The sequence below is a fragment of the Annulohypoxylon truncatum genome (genome assembly GCF_022578515.1).
Source record: "Annulohypoxylon truncatum strain CBS 140777 unplaced genomic scaffold F4807scaffold_21, whole genome shotgun sequence".
Classification (NCBI taxonomy): domain Eukaryota; kingdom Fungi; phylum Ascomycota; class Sordariomycetes; order Xylariales; family Hypoxylaceae; genus Annulohypoxylon; species Annulohypoxylon truncatum.
In genome coordinates, this window is record NW_025953807.1 from 392,823 (window position 1) to 407,926 (window position 15,104).

Genomic DNA, 15,104 nt, shown 5'->3' on the forward strand with positions numbered 1-15,104 from the left:
TGTTGGTCCAAGAAAAATGTATCTGGCCCGTGCATATCACTAGTCCGTCAGCCCCACCACAGCCGACAAGTAGCGGATATATACATATATGTGCATGAGTACTCATCTAAATGCTTAGCACCTACATTAGCGCGCCAAGGAAGCAACGACATTGTAAATCTAGCAGCGCATAAGTGCATATCAGTATAGTCATACTCAATCATTTGCATACAACTCATTCTGTCCTCACTTCTTTCTATTCACTACCAATCATCCTCGTCAAATATCTTGTATGGATATGACATACCATACAAATAATTAGTGCAAAAATCATGCGTATAAACTAACGACTTAGTATTCATCCATATCTTAATCCCGTGTTTGAAGGCTGCCGTCTCAAGGTATATACCTATGTACCTAGTATTCAATGAATTCAGTCAAATTATCAATCCCGACGCCTCAAACTCTCACCGAGCCGACTCACTTAATCAAGACATGATTACACGCCTGAGGAGAAATAGTCTGCATTGAATATGGTCCAATATGCAGAAATCAAACTTACGCCGGCTCTCAACGCCTACTCAACCGCTGTCACGCCAACCATCTAACCTATATAGATCACATCCCGATGGATACTCACAACGATTTGCGCCCCTTCCAGCAACTCATGGTTATCATCCGCAGACAATATGGGTTCCGGACTACCGCCCACCACCAGGAGGTCCTCGTGCTGTACCTATGCGGATGCAGCGTCTCACTATGAACCAGACTGATACGCGTCCTATGCCTATTCCCTCGATGCAGCTCGCATCAGACCGGCCATATTCGGTTCCTAATTATCACAGTAGTCGTACATCAAAGGGCGATGATGACAGCTTCGCTCGTCCACCAAGACCTGCCTCCACGTCAGAGGTAGACGACATTGACAAATTGGTTCCACGCCGTCAACTCCCGTTCCTAAATCGCAGCCCTGCCCAAGGTGTTGAAAATGGTTCCCTGGCCACACACGGAAGTAACCCAGGCGACCCAGGATCTCGCTCCGGAATACCAAAAACTACACGTCGGGTTGCCAAGCGTGGTTCTAAAATTTCAACATCTGATGACAACGCGGGAAATGGTAGTCATTCCGAATTCGATTTAGCTCCTGAGCAAGGCTCAAGCCGCCTAACAGGAAGTCAGAAACGTGGGAATGATCATACCACAGAGGAGCCTAATACCTCGAAGAGGATCAAAATCAATGTGATCCGAGGTCAATCCCAAACCCCCACCGTCCCAGAGATTTCTAATCAGACATACCCAAATACTCGTCTACGGGCCCAACTCGGTAGGAACAACTACGAAACGGATGTTACCATTGAAAAGAAAACCAGCCAGAACATCGAAGTCGATGATGATGAGACTCAAGGCTCGGAAAGCGAAGATGATGCTACTGGAACCATACTAACATCGAAGAGATTAGGGCAAGTCGGAGTAGGTGAATTGGACCCGTACGATATTATGGATAGGGGTAGCCCGCTTGAAGTTTCTCAAGATGCCAGAGGATCTAGCAAGAAGCGAGCACCCATCAATATCGAGGAGACTGACACCCCAAATGATGTTCTCAGCAGCTCTAGTGCAACACACCGAGAACCAAATACCAACAGCCAGCGTGGACGATATGCCAACGCCTCCTCTCAGTATGACATGCCATCTGAAGAAGCGTCCAGAGCAAAACATGTAAAACCGGAGAGCAAAGCCACGGAATATCACCAATCCGCTTCGACTATCGGAAATGCCCCCAGCACTCAGGACGGAAGAGAAGGTAAAGTCACCGAAGAGACCCTAGACGTCCGCCTCTCGAGAATCGAGAAAGCCATCCGCGTCCAAGAAGAAGAGGGAATATCCGAATTCATCGAGGCAAAGCTTAGTACGGGAGATCTGAACACTCTAGGGACCCTTACGAACGAGATATTGCTAGCACTGGTCGTGCCTGACGATGAACTTCTAGAGCAGGTGATTAAGATCATGTAAGTGAATTGAAAGTGTAGGATGAGTTTGGCATCTGGGAGCATTATCTGTGGATTATGCCCTACTGTCTATCATTGTCTTTGAGAATTATCAAAAACATTTGCTTTTCAGCTATAGCTAGATAGATATTTAGGTAGACAATACGATCTTAGTCTTTCCCTCTATTACCATCATTGAAACATTCGAGTTCCTCGATCTTTTACTACGAATTTTAGCATAATCAATTGGACTAGGCTTTTGCCTGTTATCAGATTGTGTATTCACAATCTATACCTAAGGAACCATCGTTCCGTCTACCTAAACTCCTACACAGGCCCTATGCAACATACCCAGTAGGCACCTGAAGTCCATACAATGCAAGCGACCTTCCCTATTGTCATTCATCCATTCGTAGCCATCCACCCTACCCCTTTTCCTAAAGTCCTAATGTACTCTCCCGACAAATCCATCCCATACTATCCCCCAACCCAGACTGCCTGATTATATGAAATCATCATCCTCCGTCTCATCCTCATCCGGCGCAATCGTCATCTTACCATTCTCATCCACGACCGTCAGCGCCAGCAGATCATTCACCAATTCCTCGCTCCGACTCTTATTCTCCTCAAGCCGACTCCTCAAGCTCGCGCTCGCCGCGTCCGCGCCGCCGCCGCCGACCACCACCTCACCAATCTCACCAGCGACGGGGGCGCTGGAGCTGCGCACCTGGACCCTAACCTCGCCTGGCACGCCGTCGACGCGGATGCTCTGCGTCGTGCCGGGGGCCGGCCGGTTGTTAACCGGCTGCTGGTTGGCGCTGACGAGGTTCTGCAGGAACGCCGACGCGTCCGGACACCCGTCCATGAGCCATTTCAGGCAGAGCTGCGTACGCTCGCGACAGAACCTATTATTGTCGTCGTACAAGCAGCAGTTCAGCAGCGCCACGATCCCGTTATGTTGGAGGATCTGCAGCTGCACCGTCGGGTTTCCGGGCGAGGACTGGCCGGGGGGTGGTTGTAGGAGGGCTGCGAGGATGGAAAGGACCTGGCCTTTGATGCCGGACCATGGGAACTCGTGGGGTGGATCGGAGATCGGTGGAGGCGGAGGTGGGGGTGGAGGTGGGTTATTGGATGATGATGCTTGTGGCGTCGAAGTTGTGGTGGAGGGTGTAGTGGGAGGTTCATTTCGTCGGGTTCCAGGGAAGGGAGCCTTCTCTACTCCGACATCGAGACCTTCTAGTAGTCTAAGGAGTTCATATACGGCCTCGTAATCGATGAGGTGTTGACGGAGGGGAAATATGTCTGCAACGGTATAAAGAAAGTCGAGATATTGGACCAAGCCGTCCTTAGCCCGCTCCAGGTCCCAATTATCGACCGGAAAATCTGCAGGATCTAGTCGGCCTTTACGGACCTCGCCCTGGATCTGCATCAAGGCGACACACTCCGGCACAATACGGCTTCGGAAGAGACCGTATAAATAGTTTAACATCTTCCCTAGACGAACGTCCTCATTCGCTAGGATTTTCTCGATACTTGTCGTCTTAGGGTCGGGAAAGGGGTTATAATCTTTAGGCGGCGCAAGCGCCGTGCGGAATAAAAAGGTGATAAGCCGGAGCAGGACTGTCTGTGCCGGCGATATGATGTCTTTGGGGCTTCGAAGAGCCATCCATGCATAGGGGATTAAAGAGTTCTCGTGAATCGCCTGCACAATCTGACTGCTAATTTGAAATATAAGTGACTGTTCGTCCTTTTCCCATACGGCGATAAAAACAAGCATTTCTCTCAAAAGATTTCTGCCGCAATCAGTAGCGAGGAAAATACGGCATCGGGTCTGCTGCAGGTTCTCGCCGAATCGCGTCAAGCCAGAACCCGCCGAATCTAATATGCACGACTTAACAATCATGTGAAGCGCCTCGATCTGCTTAGGATCAAGGATATTTGGCACCTCGGTAAGAAGTCCGGTCATCGGGCCCTCTCCATATGAATCGTCGTCGTCGGCCTCTTCTTCATACTCGTCATATTCCGGGGCAAAATTCTGATTGGCCTGAGGCGTTTGGGTTTGCCATTCTGGGCTATTTCCATCATCTGATGGGTGTTCAATTATATCGCTCGGCTCCTCTTGGGGCTCGGCCGCAGCATATCGTTGCATGAGGTTTGCCTCACATTCCTTAATGCGCTGAGGAACAGAGTCGATGCTCGAATACATTGTCAAACTCCAGTCGTTCGAGTTTGGTATGCGTGCGCCACACCACCATTTGTCGAGTTCGTGAGATACACGGCCGTATGCCTTATCTTGCTCGAACTTGTTAGTCTGCTCGGGATCCCATTTTGAGATCACCTCAGCCGCGTCGTCATAATCATCCGGCTGCCAAGCCCACGTTTCAGGTGGGGTGTAATTCCAAGCGAGGAGGTTCTCGTCGTGGGGCAGCCATTGGTCCTTCTTCTCAGCACTCTGAGCGTCGAAGAATTCCTTGCATATACTAACCGCGGCGCTGCACATCCGTGATGATCTCTTAAGCCAATTGGATATTTCATCTCGAAGATGAATACTTCTGGGCGCTGGATAGTCTAGAACGGATTCGTGTCGATCCTCTGGACCCGGATTGCTATCGGCATCTGGTGATTCTATCAACACCTTATACCAAAATAACATCTTATTACGGTCGTTCTTGGCGATCCAGTTATGAGCCTGCTGCAGAGACGTAACAAGGACCTTTTTACCTAATGATAGTTAGTCATGTCAAGGATACCAAGGAATAGCGAGACTTACAGAGTTCTGTGATTTCATTCAGCTTTGCTCTAGAAGCCTCATCCTCTGGCATCTCTCCGTCGATTCCCTTGCTAGTCACGTTGACGCAAAGACATATCGACTCGTATACTTCATGGTCGAAGTGAATAGCCGCAGATAAATCTTGCGGAACCTCAGGATCGGTGGTAACGAGTAAATTGCGGGCAATGTTCATAAGCTTGTTCAACATCTGCAAAGCTTCCTTCAGGGGTACGTAATTCTTAATAATGAGTGCGGTGACCTCGGGAGTAGTGATGTCGAGAAACCTAGTCTGGACAAATGGTTCCGATCGTACGCCAAGAGATTTCTCGTTGAGATCACATATCGCGGCGCTTACAGCACGACGTAACCATATCCATACTCTCACGTTTCTCGATAAGATCTCTCTGTGGCTCAAGCGTTAGCGGGGTGCGGCGCCAGACATGTTTTCGTAAAGTATGTCTCAAGAAGCTCACCTCACATCCTTGAAAGTGTGCGTCTTTTCCAAGGTTTTGGAGACGATGCTAGTTACTTTGGCTATAGAGTGAGGTCCCATCACAGGGGACTGGTTGTAGTGACCTTCAAGGCATATCAAAGATGCTGAGAAGATGCGTTCCTCGATAGAGTCGTTTTTCCACATCTTAGCCCTATCAGGATCTACCTGGTTTGTTCTGGAGGGAGACGATGCCATGACAGATACACGTCTAGATATTGCGTAGAGCGCGGTATCAAAGTTGTGCGCTGGATGGACAACCCGAACGCATATCAAATTGTATGGCGCCCCGCCATAGATCGGGTGCGACGAAGAGATGAGTTCTTAGGAAGCGTCTGCCTGATCAGTGGGATTTGACTGATTTAAAGAACAATACCATAAAGGATTACCTATGATAAAATGAAATTTTATAAATTAGGTAATTATTCATTTATGACTGGTAATTGTTTCTTCTAGAAGGTTGAGGACTCATGGTTACTTGTCTGAAAGTTTGACTGAGATTCATAGTGGCGTAGGTGGGGCTTGCATTTCGTTAGTAATCCGTACTACAGCCATTCCGATTTGCTGATTTGCTGTTTAGATGCAACTATGTACGTAGATGAACAGTATAGCTTCGATAATTAAATATCGTACTTATAGTCCCAATCGACGCAGGCACATGTAGGTACCTAATATATCTCAACCTTCCTCTCCTAGTCTATTCCTAGTGTATATACCACTACTCTCAGCACTCAAATGTCTTGGTCATGCAAGACCCAGGGCCGAAGTCTTTATCAGAGGCATTAACTCCGGCCCTATTCAGTGAGGATACTCAGATATAGCTCTGAAGATGGATCCAATGAGATTTTTTTTTCAGCAGCGAATCGAGGGGTTTCAGCCCTCCTCTCACCCAAACGCCGCCTTTCAGCGAGCACCGCATTTTGATACAATTGGTTCAACTTGAAGTCAGCCTGCTTCTAACCGGTTTGGATCCGTTTCAAAATCGTAGGGGAATGATGATTTATGCCGCTCCATAATAGGATCCTACAGTGACACGTTTTTTTTTCCAAATTACTACCAACAGCAGCTATGTTACTTACTTTGGTAATCTTGTTGGTAAAGACTGCAAGCCTGCATAGAGTGGCTATTCACAATTTACAACTATATCAATATCAAAAGAACCATATGGCATCGAGGACTCGTTGGCCCGAATTCCTGATTAGGCGCCCAAGTCTTCAATCTCGCTTATGTTCTTCTCCACCGATAATGGATTTTCGTCTCTCATTGATTCTTTGCAGGTGGGTTTCGTTTGAGGGCTGAGCCGTTACGATGCTTCCGACTTATAAGAGGTAGGCAGTTGGTTGTCCCTCTTTCGCCATGGCGAACCTAACGATTAGATGTAAGTGAATAAACGACATCCTCTATTTATAGCAGAAATCCGATTATGGATTGCGACCGCTGTCAGATTTGGTCCCAGCTTCAAGATACTTCCATCAAGCATGTTCTTCACCGCAATATAGCAGAACTGGTAGATGGTGCCCGACGTGAATGTTGGTGGTGTATTAGGATATTGACGCATTTACAATCCAGGATTGAATCATTACCCGACTTTCTTCAGGGGCTCCCTTCAGAAATCACTTGCGCGATTGGATCTGAGTGTTCATTCACCTTTCGAAGTTTCGCGCGCCTTCAGATATCATCACGCTACACTTGGACGTCTTATGCAGGCTTTGAAATAGATGACGGATACGGCACCTTGGATAACTTGTATTTCTTCGCTCGAGAACGGAAGGGTGCTCGGTACCTAGTGGCAGACAACACGAACTCCCAGCAAACTTGGCAGTATATCACCGACCGTCTGGAGAATTGCGAGAACAATCATAAATCGTGCCAGCAGTCTCCAAACACTCTTCCATCGAGACTCATAGAGATAAAAGAAGAAGAGGAGGGGAAGTTGCACTTTCGCCTTGTCTTGACTTCTAACAGCGGCTTCCGAGGGCGGTACATTACGTTGAGTCACAGATGGGGCACAAATGCGACCTTAACGCTCACGTCGCGTAATTTATCTGATTTCATGGTTCAGATCCCCCAGCATGAGTTACCCATAAAATATGTCGATGCAGCGGTGCTTGCGTTGAGACTCAAGATACCATACTTGTGGATAGACTCCTTAGTGAGCGGCTCTTTCAGAATAATGCTTTTCTTGGCTATAAATCTAACCTTCTTGAGCAGTGCATTATTCAAGATTCCAGTGATGATTGGGATCGAGAAAGTGGCACCATGGACCTAGTCTACCGCAATGCATACTGTAATCTGGCTGCTACATCCGCGATGCGTAGCTCGGAGGGTCTGTTCTATAAGCGATCTCCGTCACAAGTATGCCCACATGAGGTTCACTTGCCGAAAATGGGAGACACGCTGGTTTTTGATAGAAACGATCAAACGGTTCTGGTGGATCTCGATGAAGAACCACTCAATCTCAGGGCCTGGGTATGTCAAGAGCGTCTACTATCAACCCGAAATATTAGCTTCAGTCGACGATTGGTGTACTACGAGTGCGCCGAAGAGATTAACTGTGAGCTCGTGGGCGGCGCGCTATCCCCTTGTGGACTTCGATACGATCCTGCTTGTCGGAATCTGTGGTCGTTAACATTCTTACGGAACATGCCATTCGATGACGTCCAAACATTTTGGCATAAGGTAATTGGGTTTTATACAAATTCGAATCTCACAAAACGGAGCGACAAGTTGGTTGCGGTCTCAGGGATTGCGAAATTCTGTCAGCCAGCCTTCGGGTCGGACTATCTAGCTGGTCTATGGATATCAAATCTAACTCGAGATTTATGTTGGCATTCTCAGAATGATCTTCAACATGTGTCAGATTATCGCGCACCTTCCTGGTCATGGGCTTCAGTGGTTGGGAAGGTCTCTTACCGCCCCATCGGCGATTATGGAAATCTCGTGGACTTTATAGACATGTATTCAACCCCAGTTGTCAGAACCAACCCATACGGAGCGGTTCAGGATTCGCGGATTCGACTTTCGGGGTTCGTTTTTCCTGTATTCCACAAGGGTTGCAACTCATGCGAATATCAACCAGGGCAAATTCGTGGCCACGGGACAAGGCCTTTCCACCTTAGGGTTTCGTTTGCGAGCAATACACTTTTAAACGGCTGGGCCCATTTTGTCCAAATAGACGATCATGCACTTGGGAACAGCAAACCAAACGCTCCAAGTCTTTTGGAGCCAATGGACTGCTTCTTCCTTCCAATCCTCTGCGAAAGCGAATATGACTATTGCACAGAACTGCGCCTGTACTGTCTTATATTGGCAGCAGTGACGCCCAGTCGTGGCATTTACCAACGAATCGGACTCCTGGACTTCATCTTCAACCCAACTGACGACGGAAACTGGGCGGCATTAGGAAGCCCTCTAAGGGAAGATCCGACTAGCCTTGAAGAAATGGTGGAATGCGTGTTATTAATACTGGAACACAAGTTCCAGCACTGCAAGGTTCCTTCGCATGGAGGCCATACGCTCCAAAGGCACGAGATCATCCTCGTTTAGGCCAAGAACGACCGTACGTTTGCTCAAGATTCTGAGAACTGTTGATCTACTCGGATGGATAATGTTCCAGCTTTAAGAAACATCATATACCCGAGCTTGTGTCTAGAGGGTCATGATATTATTTATATTTATATAGTTCCTAGGTATTTGAATACATATTATGAAATTAAAATGACACTCGAGCACGGATACTCCTCCATATTCCTATCTATCACTTATGTTATTCGCTATTCGCCCCTCAAGGAACGCATCGTAGTTTATCACCGCCTGAAGAAGTGTCTGAGCGCCGATCTCACTGTGTTCTGATTAGCCGACCTGTCTCTAGTGCTAGTAAAGGACGTCAGAATCACTAGGAGGCCAAAGAGCACTTACCAATCTTCCTCGAAGCTGAACTCCGCTGGATTATGACTAATCCCGTTCTTAGATGGGATGAACAACATGGTCGTCGGTATCACGAGCGCCGTTTCCGCGCTGTCATGCCCAGCGTAGCTCTCTAGTTTAGACACCAGAGACTCGTTAACAGTACTCATCATGGCTCGCTGTAAACATAGGCTTGCCTCTGGATCGAACTCGATGCTCTCTTTATGCCGGGTCTTTATCATGGATACGGTGATGCCCGGTCTATCCCGTTCCAGCCCCGATAGATGCGCATTCAGTTCTTTCTCTATTGTGTCCAGGGTCTCTTCGTCGTGGTGCCGTAGGTCTAGGGTGCAAAATGCACGACCGGGAACCGTATTCGGACTGCTTGTGTCGGTCTCGATGACGCCTACGGTGCCAAAAGCATCCTCCCGACGGGCCAGCTCCTCCACCTTCACCACAAAGGTAGCCAGGGCCGCGAGCGCATCAGCACGCTGAGACATAGGCACAGCACCAGCATGACCCCCGGAACCCTGGCAACGAACCTCATATGCGCGCATGCCTTGCACACCAGATACGACGGCGAGTTTCTGTCGTGATTTCTCTAGCCGCGGCCCCTGCTCTATATGCAGCTCAAAGTGCGCCGAAAGCGGGTTTTCGCGGTAGGAGCATGGAGTAGTGCCAAGGTAACCGATGCGCTTGAGCTCGCTACCTAGTGTTATAGATGGATTTGCCAGATCGGTCAGGGCATGGCTGCTCGCAACATCTTCAGCGCCGGACCACACCCCTGAGCCGGTGCACATTCTGGGAAAGCGAGATCCCTCTCTAGTACAGCCGTCAGTAGGTAAGCATAACTACAGATCCTAGGCTAGGAGGTAAGCGATATCTGTATCGTACTCATTTGTCCAGTTGATAGCAGCCAGCGGCGCGTTCGTCAGGACACCCGATTCCTTAACCGCTCGTAGAACTTGTAGGGCGGCGATAACGCCTAAGGCCCCGTCAAAGCGTCCGCCGGCGGGTTGCGAGTCAAGGTGACTACCCATACCGATAGGTGCAAGTTTGTTATTACGACCGGGAAGAATAGCGAATATGTTCCCCATCTTGTCCACTTTTACCTCGCACCCTATATCCTTGGCCTCCTCCACGAACCAGTCCCGTACCTCACGATCACTATCGGTTAGCGATTCACGGCAGAGCCCGACGTGCTCGCCCATTTCCAAGCGGCCCCATTGAGCCGTATATTGGAGCTTCTCCCATACTCGAAGTGGAGATATCGGCATATTTGAGTATTGATTAGGGTTTGGGTTGAGTTCCTTTAGGTAGGTTGACATTGGAAGAGAAGAAACGGCGACTTCTTCCAACCCCTCCCCTCATCCTAGGATGAAGTGGGTTCTATCCGGGATTGGCCGGAAATCTTGCTTCAAACGAACCATGTGATATCTCCCTGCAATCGAGATCAATACCTATTTCTCTAGGGAGTGAGTAAGCCACCCGGCAATCCTCTTATCGATCTCGACTCCTACTAAGGCGCCTCAGGTAACAACCTAGGTACAGATACAGTACCTTTACTGGACTCACTTCTGCTTTAGTGCCATTTTTTAAGTGACTTGAATTCAAGATGAATTTCTTTTCAAGGGAAGTATAACCACTATCCAGTATCACAACTCCTCCAAATCAAACCCAGCCTCATCAACCTTATCCCAAACATCAACGGCCGACCCTCTCTTAACAAATTTGCCGTATCCCTTCTCTCCCACGACCCCACCATTATCCCGATCCCAGACCACCTTCCCCCTGAGCACCGTATACCTAGGCCAATTCCCAAGCTTGCGACCCTCGTACGGCGTATAATCCGCATCATGGTGTAGCATATCATTCTTCAACGTAAGATCCCCCCCAAACTTCCCCTCGGGATACCAAATCGTCAAATCCGCATCCGAAACCCCCGGAAGCAGCGCCCCCTTCCTCGGATACAGCCCATACAACTTCGCCGGGTTCGTCGAGGCCACAGCCACAAATTCCGTGAGCCTCAGCTTACTCGCTGACACGACGAGCGGGAGCCGCGTCTCCACTCCGGGCAACCCGTTCGGCACATGCCGAAAGTGGCCCTCCGGATGTTCACGCGTGATACACGACTTCTTCCCCTTCTCCTCGTCGTCGAAGCTGAACGGACAGTGATCCGAACTCAACACGGAGAAAGTTCCGTTTTGAAGGCCGCGCCAGATAGCCCCCTGGTCCTCCTTCCGGCGCGGCGGCGGCGAGCATATGTACTTCGCCCCTTCGAACCCGGGGCGGTCGAGGTCGTCGCGCGTGAGGAAGAGGTACTGCGGGCACGTCTCGGCGAAGACCGGCTGGCCCTGCGTCTGCGCTTCGCGGATCCGGAGGGCTGCTTGCGGGTCGCTGACGTGGACTAGCAGGATGGGTGTATTCGCGACGAGCGACGAGAGCGCGATGGCCCGGTTCGTGGCTTCGGCTTCCAAGATTGGCGGCCGCGAGTTGGAGTGGTATTTTGGACTTATCTTCTGAGCCAGTTCTAGTTGGTCTGTTAACCAGTCGAGCACGTCCCCGTTCTCGGCGTGGATCATGGTGAGTATCTCATGCGCCCGCGCGGTAAGCAGGATTGATAAGATCTCGTTGTCCCGCAATTGCAGTGCCTTATATGTCATGTATATCTTGACCGAGCTGATACCTTCTTCGTGCTTCAACCGGGGGAGTTCCTGGAGTGCTGTCGCGCTTGCGTTGCCCATGAGGAGATGGAAGCTGTAATCGCAGTAGCAATTACCCCGTGCGAGGGCATGTGTCGCATGAACTGCAGCTAGCGGAGATATTTCGTCCTTTTGCAACGGCGCAAAGGCTATGATGGTTGTGTTTCCGCCGGCGATGGCCGAACGGGTACCAGACTCATAATTGTCGGCAGACCTTCCTTTCCCGCCAAACATGGCCGGCTCTTGAAGATGGACATGGCAGTCGATTCCTCCTGGCTTCAAAGTATTAGGGCTGGATTTCATTTCATAATTTTAACTCATGAGAATAATGACTTGCCGTGATGTATCCTCCTTCGGCGTCGATCACCTGTACGGCGGATGCACCCGCCAACGAGCCCGACGGAGCTAGGAGCGCAATCTTCCCATTCTGAATAGCAATGTCCAATGCCGCGATATCAGATGCGGTTACACATGTGCCATTAGTTATGACAAGGTCGTAAGTCATGATTCAAACACTTCAGCATACCATGTATTTTTCGCCTGTTGTGCTATTCAATCATTCACAGTGGAAACTTGATAGCCAGTCTCCTGATACTTCAGAAGAAACTTGCCATCTATACCACCTAGCGAATGCTTCACCCCTCCAAGGGAGGGGTGTTATAAGGGGTTATTGATAAGGCCGGTTGGCTGAAATGCCCATGTTAACTTGCCTGAGATAAGCTAAAAATAAAATAGCGTTCTATCAGTCACCTTATCTCGACCTGCTTTCTAGTAAGAGCACTTAAGCTTGATGGAGATAAATGCACGAGATTTTACCTATTCGTCATATAAAATTGTTATTATTCGTATCAAGAATTAGCGGCCAAGGAAGGGGGCATCGTATTTCGAACTTGATCCAGCTCTAATGGGCTTCAATGAGTGTCCCGGATCTTGTTTTGCTGAGAGGGGCCAGTCCCCTTCAAGCACAAACGACTGTTCTGCGAGGGCAGATTTCCAAAGATGTAATCCGACATTTCCCAGTTCTCCGACCCGACAGCGTTCTGCGCATAGAATACATCCCAAGGATCGATCTTCTTCTTTAGTTCATACAACCTGTCGTACTTATCGCCCCAGAATGACTGCTGGAAATCAGGTTCGATGTAGTCCGATTCTGAAAGGTATGCGCCTGAACCAGGCGACACTGAGCGCCACAGACTACCCCAATCCGATGTCAAAACGTTGCTCCAGATTGTGATGAGCTCCGTATACATATCTTGAGTCCACGAGGCGATGTCGATGGCGTGTAAGACTGTTTTACGCCAGGCTGGATTAACAGCATTGTCCGGGTATCCAGATTTCGGAGCAGCTGCAACGTTATAAGCAGATACCACTCCGCCGCCATCGACTACATGCCGAATAGCATCGAAGGTAGACGAGAGCTTTGTAGGATCCTCCCAGTTTTCCCTTGGGAAAAGTCGACTACCATACCGAGCAAGATTTGACCCCCACAATTCCAATGGGAAAGATTTATCCCAAGCATCATAGAAGTTGGTATATTCCTGGTACGTTGGCTCTAGATCAAGCCCAATGGCACTAACCGCTTTGAAGAAGGGTTCAGCAAGCGCTTCCAACTCCGTTTTCGACATGTTTGGTGCGAACCATGGTGCCATATCCCAAACATAATTGCCGCTCGTCGCATTGAGATTAAAATGAGCGTAGTTACCAGCGTCAGTGTACTTGGCGAAGTCTTTAAAGTAGGCACGTACAGCTTCCCAAAATTGGTCGGTGGATATTTCTTCGCTGCTGCTCAGACTGAAGCTCATTGTCGTGACTGGAATCTCTGGGAATGCTTTGATGACCATTGACGTCACAACTCCGAACGTTGACCCGCCTCCACCCCGAAGAGCCCAGAATAGGTCGGGGTTAGATATCTCGCTGGCCGTTACGAAACGACCATCAGCTGTAACGAGTTCCATAGAAAGGACCTTTTAAGAATTTTAGTCTATGCGATGGAGACGGTTCTGCGAGTGGACTAACTTGGTCTGCTGCCATTCCATACAAACTTGATAAAGGGGAATGACCACCACCGAGAATGTACCCCCCTGTAAGTCCGACGGTCTTGCCCTCTGCACCGACAATTGTAAGATTGAGCTCATGCGCAGCCTTATAGGCCTCAAAAACTTGAACTCCTGATCCCATCTTAAACGCCGGTCCTCTATATGATCCCTCTTCGTAATCCTCATAATACTTGATTTCCTTCAAATTATGGGTCCAAAGAGAGACAGCACCCGCTCCCGTGCTCTTTGCGCTATAGTCATGGCCAGTATTCTTGATAACGAGCCGCAAATTCAGGCTACGCGCCATATTGATGGCCAGCTGGATTTGGGATACGGTGGTAACGTTGACCGACATAGTCGGATAGGCACCGATGGTGCAATTCAGCGCATAGGGGTTCACATTATGTGGCACACATGACGTCCCTTCGAATAAGATCGCATTGATTGAAGTCGGATCATTCGTACTTAGCTATGTTAACCTAAATTCCATAGGCACACTCAGAGATAGGGGTTTCATAGATTCACTTACTGAATGTAAGAGTCGTCGGACCAGTGAGCTGTGATTTCATCACACTTAGCCGCATCTTGGTTCCCGTAGTCACTGTAGCACGGTGAAGCGAGCGGTTTGGTTTGGATCAGACTGCCGCCCAGGAGAAGATCGAAGACCCGGTCGGTAATCTGGCCTGGAAAGACGACTAGTTCCCCTGGGAAAGTCTTGCAGGTTCCAATGGCGGATTGATTAGCAGCAGTCGAAGGATCAGCGAAGCCAAATAGTGTGATGTTAGTCAAACCAAGATCGGTAAGATTCGCTAGGACGGCATCGGTAAGTTGGTGAGTTTCGCCAAGAAAGAGATCAGCTGTGGCGTTGGAGGATGAGGCGTTGACCGTGACGAAAGCGGGAGAAATAGTAGATTCATTGGCGTCTTTGAGGAAGGAATAAGTATTAGGTTAGCTTGTTGGGATATAATATTCATATTTCTTCGGCTTTGAGACTGAGAGAATCGCGATCTGACTGACTGATGACTTGACCATCCACAACAATTGTCTGAGTATATCCGAGCCACGAGAGTGCCAATACGACACTCACCTTCAGCAGCGCGTTGAAATGCATAATGAGAGCTGTGAGCTGAGGAACTCTCACATGTGCTTGAAAAGAGGGCCGTAGCAATTCTTGAACAGCGGAAGTTGTGAGGGACAGATTCCCCGGATCTCAGAGATGAATGCCATGACATAAGT

At 49.0% G+C, this 15,104-nt stretch overlaps 7 protein-coding genes across 7 annotated transcripts; 3 read left to right on the plus strand and 4 right to left on the minus strand.

The window, feature by feature from the left end:
* The first annotated feature begins 238 nt into the window (after positions 1-238).
* Positions 239-2,153, plus strand: F4807DRAFT_430441 (uncharacterized protein). Its single transcript, XM_047998415.1, has one exon. It carries the CDS (start codon positions 523-525, stop codon positions 1,987-1,989), a length of 1,467 nt encoding a protein of 488 aa, XP_047853139.1. The 5' UTR covers positions 239-522; the 3' UTR covers positions 1,990-2,153.
* Positions 2,154-2,206: 53 nt separating this feature from the next.
* On the minus strand, positions 2,207-5,697 carry F4807DRAFT_143941 (uncharacterized protein). The gene is made up of 3 exons (XM_047993126.1): positions 5,208-5,697; positions 4,735-5,138; positions 2,207-4,685 (listed from the first exon to the last, which is right to left on the minus strand). Exons 1-3 carry the CDS (start codon positions 5,420-5,422, stop codon positions 2,467-2,469), a joined length of 2,838 nt encoding a protein of 945 aa, XP_047853140.1. The 5' UTR covers positions 5,423-5,697; the 3' UTR covers positions 2,207-2,466.
* Positions 5,698-5,916: 219 nt separating this feature from the next.
* F4807DRAFT_430444 (heterokaryon incompatibility protein-domain-containing protein) lies at positions 5,917-8,880 on the plus strand. The gene is made up of 3 exons (XM_047998416.1): positions 5,917-6,602; positions 6,794-7,376; positions 7,436-8,880. Coding segments are annotated over exons 1-3 (1,920 nt in total). The 5' UTR covers positions 5,917-6,600; the 3' UTR covers positions 8,771-8,880.
* Positions 6,161-6,559, plus strand: F4807DRAFT_143950 (uncharacterized protein). The gene has a single exon (XM_047993127.1). The coding sequence runs from the start codon at positions 6,293-6,295 to the stop codon at positions 6,521-6,523; it is 231 nt and encodes a 76-aa protein (XP_047853142.1). The 5' UTR covers positions 6,161-6,292; the 3' UTR covers positions 6,524-6,559.
* F4807DRAFT_452258 (amidase) lies at positions 8,843-10,407 on the minus strand (the record flags this gene model as incomplete). Its single annotated transcript, XM_048000312.1, has 4 exons — positions 8,843-8,865; positions 8,986-9,065; positions 9,143-9,952; positions 10,025-10,407. 4 exons carry the CDS (start codon positions 10,405-10,407, stop codon positions 8,843-8,845), a joined length of 1,296 nt encoding a protein of 431 aa, XP_047853143.1.
* Positions 10,408-10,615: 208 nt separating this feature from the next.
* On the minus strand, positions 10,616-12,540 carry F4807DRAFT_144025 (D-hydantoinase). Its single transcript, XM_047993129.1, has 2 exons — positions 12,170-12,540; positions 10,616-12,108 (listed from the first exon to the last, which is right to left on the minus strand). Exons 1-2 carry the CDS (start codon positions 12,335-12,337, stop codon positions 10,786-10,788), a joined length of 1,491 nt encoding a protein of 496 aa, XP_047853144.1. The 5' UTR covers positions 12,338-12,540; the 3' UTR covers positions 10,616-10,785.
* On the minus strand, positions 12,541-15,077 carry F4807DRAFT_144034 (FAD-binding domain-containing protein). Its single transcript, XM_047993130.1, has 4 exons — positions 14,886-15,077; positions 14,398-14,791; positions 13,849-14,332; positions 12,541-13,796 (listed from the first exon to the last, which is right to left on the minus strand). Exons 1-4 carry the CDS (start codon positions 14,977-14,979, stop codon positions 12,744-12,746), a joined length of 2,025 nt encoding a protein of 674 aa, XP_047853145.1. The 5' UTR covers positions 14,980-15,077; the 3' UTR covers positions 12,541-12,743.
* Positions 15,078-15,104: the final 27 nt, after the last annotated feature.